General features: G+C 35.9%; 1 protein-coding gene and 1 long non-coding RNA gene across 4 annotated transcripts; one reads left to right on the forward strand and one right to left on the reverse strand.

Annotated features, from left to right (window-relative positions):
• Positions 1-736: 736 nt before the first annotated feature.
• LOC111608793 lies at positions 737-5,849 on the forward strand. The gene is made up of 3 exons (XR_002752850.1): positions 737-803; positions 1,025-1,212; positions 5,407-5,849. It is a non-coding gene; the product is annotated as an uncharacterized LOC111608793 (long non-coding RNA).
• A 2,105-nt stretch (positions 5,850-7,954) lies between these two features.
• LOC102216674 (nicotinamide riboside kinase 2-like) lies at positions 7,955-10,259 on the reverse strand. 3 transcript variants are annotated; one of them, XM_023335613.1, is made up of 8 exons: positions 10,053-10,259; positions 9,880-9,970; positions 9,200-9,248; positions 8,804-8,981; positions 8,659-8,730; positions 8,476-8,582; positions 8,311-8,396; positions 7,955-8,225 (listed from the first exon to the last, which is right to left on the reverse strand). In XM_023335613.1, the coding sequence occupies exons 1-7, from the start codon at positions 10,076-10,078 to the stop codon at positions 8,311-8,313; spliced, it is 609 nt and encodes a 202-aa protein (XP_023191381.1). In that variant the 5' UTR covers positions 10,079-10,259; the 3' UTR covers positions 7,955-8,225. The 3 variants fall into 3 exon arrangements, with proteins under 3 accessions (XP_023191381.1, XP_005806336.1, XP_023191382.1); XM_005806279.2 differs by having other exon boundaries at positions 7,955-8,228; XM_023335614.1 differs by lacking the exons at positions 9,200-9,248; positions 10,053-10,259 and having other exon boundaries at positions 7,955-8,228.
• Between the last annotated feature and the right edge of the window lie 270 nt (positions 10,260-10,529).

Genomic DNA, 10,529 nt, shown 5'->3' on the forward strand with positions numbered 1-10,529 from the left:
TAGAACCAGGTGCAGCTAGTTAGCATCTCAAAAGCTCAAATAAAACCTGAACTATGACCCTAAATCGCAGAGGAGATGAAAAGGATGTTTGGCGAGCATGAGAAAGAGAAAATCTTTTCCATCTGTCATTAAGGGGAAGCGTTATATCTCTCTAACTATTGGCAAAGATTCAAATTGGAGCGGCAAAAGCAAATGAGGTGGATTAGCAGTGATTGCTAACAGCTGATGGTGTCATTCAGGACAGTTTGCTCAATATTGAGCTGTTAGCATGTCATGACACAGTCAGTCTTCAGTCAGAGGCCTCTTAAGAATCACTGCAAGACTGACTGCTACTGGAGAACCGTCCTACCTGCAGATAGATAGATAGATAGATAGATAGATAGATAGATAGATAGATAGATAGATAGATAGATAGATAGATAGATAGATAGATAGATAGATAGATAGATAGATAGATAGATAGATAGATAGATAGATAGATAGATAGATAGATAGATAGATAGATATTCATCTTCTGTCAGATGGAATATCACTCAGTGACTTTTCCTCAGCCAAATAGGGCATTGTCATGGAAAGCTGCTCTATTTTTAGACAGAGAAACCTTCCTCCTGTTCTGAGTCCGGCTCCACCCCGTATTGGGTCCGGCTCCGCCCCGTTCTGAGTCCGGCTCCGCCCCGTTCTGAGTCCGGCTCCGCCCCGCTCTGCTGTCTGCCACCACCCTTATTTATAAGACGCACCGAGCCTCAGCAGCGGTTTGGCAGGAGACCTCCTGAGAAGAACATGTAACCCACAAAATATAGCCAGTAAGTATTAACGTTGAATTGAGCCTTTATTGTATGTGTGACCTGAAAGTAAACAAATCACAACAAATGTTGCACCAATGATAGTTTTTACTGTAATTTAGTAATGGTTTGGAAATAAAGCAAAAAAGTTTCTGGTTGTTTAGATAGTACAGGAGCAGCAGCAGCAAATTACTCCCTGAGTGAAAGACTAATGCTTTTACACTTTGAATATATCAATCTAGGTGACCAAGGCTGCTCACAACTTTGCTTCTTGTGAGAAATAAAGAAGATGATGGTCTTAAAATGGTTTTACTAGAAGAAACTCCCCCCGTTCCTGGAATATACCAGTTGTGTTTTTACTCGTGCCATTCTGAGGAGTAAAATGATAAATCCAGAGGGTTTACCACTGATCTCTGGGGAGACAAAGCAGGTGAGAAGCTGGAAAACTGTTTGAAAAAATGAGAATGAATAAACTCTGCTGCTGTGTGTGTGTCAAAGTCACACAAAAAAACGATAAATAAAATATGTATGTTGAAGGAAAATGCTTAATTAAAGTGTAATATTACTGAGTAAGTCATGATTTGAGACGTCGTTTAGTGTGACATGTCTGGCTAACCTTATCTGCTCAGTCAGCTCTCCTCGTGTTTCAGCCCTTAGCCACATGCTGCTCTGTCCATCATCACGTTTTTCATTCATCAACATGTGACAAATTAGTGTTGCAACTTCAATATGTGATCTATTAAAAAGAGTCTGACCTTTAGTCTGTCTTGTGTCAATCACATGTATTAAACTTAATTTCTTTTATGAGACAGAGAAGCAACAATAAACCAGAAATATGTTGCTGGAAACAGTTTAAGTTTTACTTTACAACATCTGATTTGAAGGATGTGATTATTGAGCTTTACACAAATGATTAACAATCCAGTTTAATTCAGTTTATTAATGTAGCACCAATTCACAACAAATGTCATCTGAAGGCTCTTTACTTAACAATAAAATCAGTGATACTAGCAGCAATATTGATTAATCTGTGTCTTACGTTGTCCTTAATACACTAAGTTTATTTTTCTGAAATGATATATTGTTAAACTAAACCAAATGTAAGAATATTACTTGTGTTGCTGTCTCTGTACATGTTTTTTATGCCACTTTAAAGTATTATTTGCATTGTTAAAGCAAAAATGTTCCACATATAGAGGAGGTAATAATGAATTTATGTGTATTTTTTAAAATTCTCCAACTAAAAAATGTGAAATTATGCAGCTCACGTTGCTTCTAAAAAAATAAGAGGCCACTTTAAATGATCAGTTTCTCTGATTTTACTTTTTATAGGTTTATGTTTGAGTAAAATGATCATTGTTATTTTATTCTATGGACTAACAACATATCTATGACATTCCAAGCAATAATTTAGTTTTTATTTGCAGAAAATGAGAAATGATTAAAATAAGAAAAAAGATGCAGTGCTTTCAGACCTCAAATAATTCACAGAAAACAAGTTCGTGTTAATTTAGAAACATCAATACTAATGTTTTAACTCAGGAAGAGTTCAGGAATCAATATTTGGTGGAATAACCAGGAGGTTTTCAATGTTTTTTTTTTTTCAGAGTTGTTTTGCTGTTTATAGCTCAACATTAAAACTATTCGTTTCCCTTGAACTTTTAAATATTTCAATAAATCATAACTACAAAAGGATCACAACAAACTACCAACTAAATGTTTAATGGAAGAAAAATTAGACATGGTTGATGCAATTGTGCTCAGTCCCCCTGTGGTGCTTCTTTGTAGAATGACCTTTTACCTTTGACCTCATTTGCAGCTGCAGGTCTTTCACAGTTTGTCTCTGTTGGCTTTGAGACTGAAAACTTTTTCCATTGGAAACTGTTTGTTATTTTTGACACTTAGCACAGATATTCAGAGCTAGCTCTAGACTAGACTGATTGTAAATAATAGAGTTTGATCTAAATTACGATATTTCTGCCTTTGCTGCATGTTTAGGGTCACTGACCTGCTTGAAGTCTCACATCTTTCATCTTCCTCTAACAGAATATTTAGCTCCATTCATCTTCCAGTCAACTCCGATAAGTTTGCTTTCCCTTCATATTTTTATCTTTCTTTCAACAGTAGCTTTCCTCTTGGGATTTCAAGTCTTTCCCTTAGATTTTCAAAGAGATTTAGATCTGGACTTTGACTGGGCCGTTCCACAAAATGTGGGAAACGTTCTAGATGTTCAAACTGTTCACCTGACATGTTTACAGTCATTTTTAGATGCCCTTATTTTACATATTAATGTTCTTTTTTTCTGGCCTTATGTTTTGGTTTCTTTTCTGCTTGTTCCTGCCAACAAAATGTATTTTCCCACAGTAAGATGCTGCCACCACCGAGTTTTAGTAGGACTGGGGTGTTTAGGAAAATGCCCACATGAGATTTGTAATTAGGACAAAATATGTACATTTTTGTCCCATCTGTACAGAGGACAATAGTAGTAGTTTTGTAGATAAATTGTCCCACCTGAGCTGTGTATCTCTGCAGCTCCTCCAGAGTCGCCTTCAGTTGTTTCTGTGATTAACTCTCTCTTCGCTCAGCCAGTTTAAGTGGACGGCCATGTTGTTTTAGGTCTGCAGTTGTCACACACTCTTCAGTTGTTAAATAATTAAAGAGAAATCAGTGATATGTTCATGGGAAATTGTTTTGTACTCTAACTCTGTTCAAACATCTCCACAATTATTGACTCAGTGGTTCTTGCATGAATGGTTTCCTAGGTTACCCCCTCTTTCTGCCACCTTATAACTAATTAAAATGTAAGCAATTATCTGAATGTTTTTCCAGCAGGAAGCAGTGACCTAATCTCCCAAGAAGTAGCCAATTTATTTCTTCATGATGGCACAATTATTATTTTCTAATTCTTCTGTGCCCCATCCTTTTCTAATGCACTGTAAAACATTTGAAGGTAGTTCAATTTGAAAATGAAAGTCCTTTTTCTGTCTTAAAAATGCAATTTAAGTCAACAAGAAAATTGTTTTGGTTTTAACTCAGAAATTAAAGTTCATGAGGTTGATTTAACAACAACAAACAAGTTGTCTAAATATAGTTTTTTTTTTAATTTATTAATCTTGAATTGAGTTTTAACTTAATGCTGCAATTTAAACCAAATAATTATTTCACGATATGAAAGAAAAAACTAGTCAAAAACATACATTTCTCTATTATTTTTACTCACAATATCAAGTTAAAATAACAACTTATTTTACTTTAGAATCATTTACAATCTTATTTTAAATTGCATGGACAAACTTTCAGATCTGATAATCAATTTTATTAAACTTCACAATGAATTCAGCTCAGAAACATTTAGTGTAAACAGGACATTAACCTCAAGCATTAAAATAAACATTTATCTTAATAACACACCAGAGTCAGATCAATTTAACACACTTCCATCTCAGGATACAACATGCCGCTAAGCATTCTGGGAAATAGTTCCCACTCTTCTCTTTTTCTTCTTTCAGTTTTTTTAAAGTGCTAACCTAAAAGCTCTAGTTTATTCACCTCTTATTAAAAAGTCGACACAACTTACAGCTGTAAGTTTATCTTTCACAAACTCACACATTTAGGTTAAAAACCTAAAACTCACTAAATTTATTTGACTCAAAGACACAACTGAATGCCGCTCAAATGTTTTACAGTGCAGTACAAAATGGCGGCTGTTTATTAATTATAAGGCAGTCAATTATGCTGGATTTAATTTAGGGGTATCAGAGGAAAAGGGGTCTGATTGGAAATGAATGTTGCTCGTTGCAGATTCAACCACTTTGAAAACCATGTAAAATTTTCCTTTTATTCCACAAAATATGCAGCTGAGTCATTTTAACTTTTTATTTACTTGAATAACTTAAAAAAGAAAAAAAAAATTACGATTATTTTTACTACACTATACTTTTAACTTTTATTTAAGTAATATTTTTTATAAAATACAACTATCCTTCAGTTCAGGCTAAAATGAGACTTATTATTTGTGAACAAGGTTTGTTTTCAAATGTTATTTTCTGCCTGCTGCACAATTTGGCACTAGAAGTACTTCACCCTGTTCAAACATATTGTTTATTTGCATTACTGACTATAAATATTAGCTTCATGATTTTTTTAAATTATTTGGAAAATTTCTGCCTGGATCTTTTTTTTTTATTATTATTTGAGGTTTTAAAATACCAGAATATAGATACAACTACACTTTTGTCTCACTGATTACATTATTTTTAAATATTAAATCAGATGTTTTTACTTGTTGTTACTCAGTACTTTAGTAGTTTTTAAACCACATAATTTTTTTACTCTTACTTGGACAGCTACGTTTTACTTTTATTTGGGTAAAAACATGTTGAAGTGGTGCTACTTTTACAATTTTTGGAAACTACCAAACTCTGTATGCCAGCAATTAACTGCACTGTTTCATTACTGTGTATTTCTTCTAAAATCATGATAGATAAATAAATGAAGTTGTAATTGAATTAATTGTTTGTAAGAATAAGACAAAAACAGTACTAAGAAGTACTTTTACTCATGTAAGAGAAGGTATTTCTGTGTCATTTGCACATGATTTAAGGATAAACTCCTTCTCACACAGCATGGCTCATGTGATATGTCTCCTTATCTCCTGTGTCGTTGCCTCTCCGTCCTTTTTTGGACTCCCTGGCTGGCCGTCCGGAGGTTTCCATGATGACTGATCACATTACATTTGGGGGTAGGACAGGGAAACCACACAGGGCTTCAGAGCTGTGAGTGGGTGTGTTGCAATCAGTAATTGGCTGTACATTTGTTCCATATATTCCCTTGAAGCCTCAGGGCTCGAGCCTAAATTTACTCCTGCTCTTCTGGCATGTGAAGAACCCCGCAGATGCATCATGAGACCCTGACCTTCCCCCGACACACCCTCGGTAGTGAAAATGCTTTGAATATACAAACTGAGGTCTGTCGTTGAGATTTTAAGTTTGTAAGGATTGTAATAACCATATTTAACAATTATTTTCTGTTTATTTTGTTTGTCTGCCTTTTTTTTCACTTGGTTTTCATTTTAAAATGCAAATAAAGTGAAACTACACCGCTTTGTGTTTTGTCTTATTTTACTTTTTGGCATATTCTGATAAATCATTGAAGCAGAAATCATAACACTGAACAAAAAACTAAAGTTTATCAAGGATTTTAGCCCTGATTGGGACAACATTTAATGTTACAAGATGCAGAAAAATGTGGTGTAAGCCTTAAAACCAACAGCTGGTGCTCTGGGCGTTGGATTCAGCCAGACATACACAGTTTGTTCTGCTGCTGACTCAACTTTGCCCGGCTGCAAGGGAACGAATATTTTACACATGGGTTTGTTGATATGTTACCTTTAGAGGTCCTTTAATAGCCTCAAGAAACACAGAATAAATCTAAAAGCATTATTTAACAAAAAATGCATTTGGTATTTCCAAATTTTGCATTTACAATTTGCTAAGTGGGCCAAAGTAACAAATTAAAACTGAAGAAACAACAAATACAACAAATTAAGTTATAGTCATCATGGGTGTGAATGGAAAATTAAATTGAGTTTTTATTGATTTTTTCAGACAAACAGTTGAATTTATTGTGTATTTTTTACATCTATAAAAGGTTAAAAGAATAAGGATTTCTCCTCACTAATAGTTGGTTAAATGTCCTTGAATTTGTCTTTGATAACATTTTTTTTGTTGCTACCAACTCACTTCTGGCATAATTGTAGCTGAAAATGTATCACTCTTCTTGGAGGGTTTGATAGATTTTAATTAAATTGTTTGATTTTCTGCAACAGATTCAACATTTTAATGACAATTTAAATATGTTTGAGATTGAGGTTTATTTCAGATGCTAGCCAGTTTTTATCCTTACTGTGCAATGATCAAATATGAGATGTTTTGTTTAGTTTAGCTTTATTTGTTGTGTAATGCTTGTGCTGCGATGGGGTTTGTTTTCTTTTAATTGTACGATTGCTTTTGTGGGTATGCCCTACATTAATGTCACAATTGGGACAATAAACTCATAACTAAAATATGCTGTAAAACAAAACACAAAGTGTTTGAAACGGGAGCAGGAAGAAGCACTGGCGGCTTATCCAATCCTGTCCGTAAATCTTCTTCAAACAAGTTCTTAATCAAACTAGCGATTCAATAAATACAAATTCACTCCATCACCTATAGATCAGAGCCTAATACGCACATAAATTAAAAATAGAATTTTATCTCGTTCACTTTTTTACGCATTATTTATATACTTCTTATGTTTTTCTATTGAATTGTGCAATATTTTTTATTTTTGCTTATTTTCATCATCTAAAATCAAAATAACTCCACAAACTGATATTAAGTGTATGGCTGCATTAAAGTACATTTTCCTCTCATGTTGAACTTTCCCTGTCAGGTTGAGACTTTCAAACGTAACAACACCTGAGCATGGTGGTGGCAGCATCATGCTCTGTTTAGCTGCCATTGGTTTAATACAAAAAGTGGATGGGATAAAGTGAAATCATCTCATAAAAACATTAAAACTATTTTTAAATAATTTAGTGTAGCATTTTGCTTATGAAACGACTCCTAGGTCAACAGGTGAAGATTTTTGAATTATGTCAGAAGTTTTTCTTTGTATGCTGTTAATCACTTCTGGCTCAAAAAGTCAGCAACAATTATGAAAGATGGCTTCAAACATTTTGCTCATTTACATTTATACAACTATCATGACACAAATATTCACTTATATAAATATATAAGTGAACTTGTATGAATAATTGGTGAAGATTTGCAATAAACAGATCTGTGAACTCAATGGACAGATTTTTTGCTTATGAATTTTAAAAAAAGAAAAGTTTCTGAGCATTGCTTGAATTATTGTGAAGCTAATTTCTTTTATGAAGTAAATGACTGATGCACTAAGTTAATCTTAACCGTCTTTATTACTGCTTCATGCTGCCTGCTTTCTTTCATCTTCTTCTACCTGCAGTAGCAATAAACCTGTAGATGTGACAACCTGCTGGATTTTATCAGTCATATTCAATAAACACAAAGGATTTGGCACTGAGTCGCCATTTTATGACGCTTTATGGGATCTACATGATTGTGTGTGTAGGTGTTTGATTATATCTGACAGGAATGAAACAGGAAACATGAGGTGCATTCAGTTTTCTTTGAGTTGTTTCAAGTGACAGCTTTATAATTTCACATCAGTTACAGGTGTTAAACACTGGGTAGTCCAGAGGTGACTAATCTTTTAGAAAAAAAGTTACACATGGTTATACAAAACAGTTTTTCTGCTGTTCAGTCATAATAAGTTACACTTGTGTCTATTTACAAATCAGGCTAGAAGTACAGAGCTGGTGTTACATGTTTACTCCAAATGATATTTACAAGTCTATACACAACCTGGTGTCGACCCAACCTGCTGGAGAGACAAAGAAGAGAAGCAGAGTTACCCACATGGATTATCAAGGCTTCAATATGTGTTATTAAAGCAACTTATTTACCTATAAGTTATTCAGCAGGGAGTTCTGAACGCTTTCATAAACTGCATTGTAGATATCTTCCTTCGTTGTTGTTCCATCAAGGTATTCTGTCAACAAAAATGCAAATTAAAGTCAAAATTTCTCAATGGGAAAGTGTTTTACATCTGATTTAGTGTTTTTGCAAACCTATTCTGCTGCAGTTGTTGTCCATCTCCTTCCTGTGCTTCAGGTACATGGGCCAGACATGGCCGTCGAACAGGCCGAGGGGGTCTGGGACTGTGTATGTTCTGGTACTGCAAAGACCGGATCGGTCCAGAGTTACAGCATGCTCTGATGTGCATTCTGAAAATTACTCCGACAGCTGCTCACCTTCTCCTTCGCTTGCATTCCTCGTAAGGAATGGAGATGTAGAAACACTTGTCATAGACATCAATAAGAGGCCTGTGGAGGGAAACAGGATCTCAGGTCAGGGAGAAGCTTTGAAGGTCAAGAGGTCAGGTAAATGGTGACCTACTTATAGTTGTAGATGAGGAACCCCTCAATGATGAGAATATGGATCCCTCTCTGCTCTGAGTCGGACTCCTCGGCTTCGGGTGACAGACTGACTCCGTGCGAACGCGCGAACTTGACGGGGTTTTCCTGCCAGCCTTTCACGGTGTTCACCATCGCTTCCATGTCCAGAGCGCTGATCACTGATGAAGAACAAGGAGACAAACAGAACAAAAACAAAGCTTCACCACGTGTGCAGCCGACGTTTCACACCAATTTATTTCAATCAGTGAATGACGTAGCATTCACAGTATATTTATTTATGTGGTAGTCTACGACTGATTGGTTACCACTGAAGAAATGTGCAGGAAAGGAAAAAGTACATTACTGAAGGGTTTTCCTACGTGAAATCCACTCTTACCATCCCACTGTCTAAAGCCGTCCTCCCCGACTTGTATTTGATCGGGTTTCTGAAATAACAGTCACCAACAAAACATTGCTGCAACCCAGTAACCAATGGGAGCTCATCCCTCCTGGACAGGACAAGTCAGGGACTCGTCTCCACCAAAAGTGAACGCGCGGAGGAAACGATTTTTTAAACGATGTTTCAGCTGGATTTGACCTCCTTTAATGTTACTTTTTCATTTTTTAAAATTAGTTTTACCTTATTGTCATAATGTATGCTGATGACACCTTTATTTAAATCTGCAAAATTTTTGTTTACAATTTTAAATAATATTTTAAGAGAAAACAACATGTATTTCTTTGTTTTTAATTCTGCCAAAATAGGGAGGAAAACAAAGGATAAGCAAACAAAAACTGGCGGCCATGAGTACAGACGTCATTTAACAGTCTTTCATTTTAGTGGGGACGCTCAGCCCTTTCATTAGCTGTCCAGGAGACAATCAGCCAGATGATTACAAGGCTGCTTCGATGATAGGACATCTGCAGGTCAGACTGGCCATTTCTTACTTTTTAAGCATAAAAAAAGAGAAAAAGCTTCAAGCGCAAATAAAACTTATGATAAATATTCTAGTTGCCACACAAAAATAGTTTAACACATAACAGAAAAATAACACCAGACTTCTTTCTTTGTCTTACCTTGAAAAAGTCATCCTGATGCACCACACAACAGTTAGGTAATGTCTTTAGCAGTCTATTTGTCAAAGTTGTCTTCCCACCGTTGGTCACCCTGAATTTAATGCCACACAAAAGTGAGTTACATCTCAGTTTCTTGTAAAAGCATCTTGGTTTCTATTTTAGCTGAAGCTTACCCTCCGATGCCGATGATGAACTTCATTTCTGACTTCTTCTGTGTTATTGGTCACCTCAGGAATTCAGTAAGTAAAAGCAGGGAACCCCACCAAACCAAACTCTCTCTCTCACAAAGGTTTAAGCTAAAACCTCCCTCTCCTTCTCCTTCGTCACAGATGTCCCCCCCCTTTACTACTTCATTGATAGACTATCTCCTTGTGGCGCATATAAAGGATGTGGCCACCGTGTCACCGCCTGCTTGACCAATCGGAGCCGCTTTTCACCGGCCAATAGTCTGCCTCCTCGGAGCCGGAAGCACCAACTTCAGAGGATGCACAGTTGAAGTTTCAGTGTGAAAACTGATCCTAAAATTTGCACCTGCTCTCAGGGGTCAGGGGAGGGAGGCCGAGCACATTCAGGGAAAGTACAGAAGCTAACTTGTGGCTGAGCTGTGAAATACAAAGAAACCACAATGAAGTCACAAGGGGGGTGCATCA

The sequence above is a fragment of the Xiphophorus maculatus genome, chromosome 6, assembly GCF_002775205.1.
Source record: "Xiphophorus maculatus strain JP 163 A chromosome 6, X_maculatus-5.0-male, whole genome shotgun sequence".
In the NCBI taxonomy this organism is placed as follows: domain Eukaryota; kingdom Metazoa; phylum Chordata; class Actinopteri; order Cyprinodontiformes; family Poeciliidae; genus Xiphophorus; species Xiphophorus maculatus.

Bases quoted from the DNA above. Each gene is read 5' to 3' on its own strand.
- LOC102216674 (XM_023335613.1), bottom strand. From the start codon at position 10,078: ATGAAGTTCATCATCGGCATCGGAGG. The intron at 8,583-8,658 runs GTGAGCAGCTGT...CGGTCTTTGCAG, and splicing joins GAATGCAAGCGAAGGAGAAG to TACCAGAACATACACAGTCC. The intron at 8,397-8,475 runs GTTTGCAAAAAC...TTTTGTTGACAG, and splicing joins CAACAACTGCAGCAGAATAG to AATACCTTGATGGAACAACA.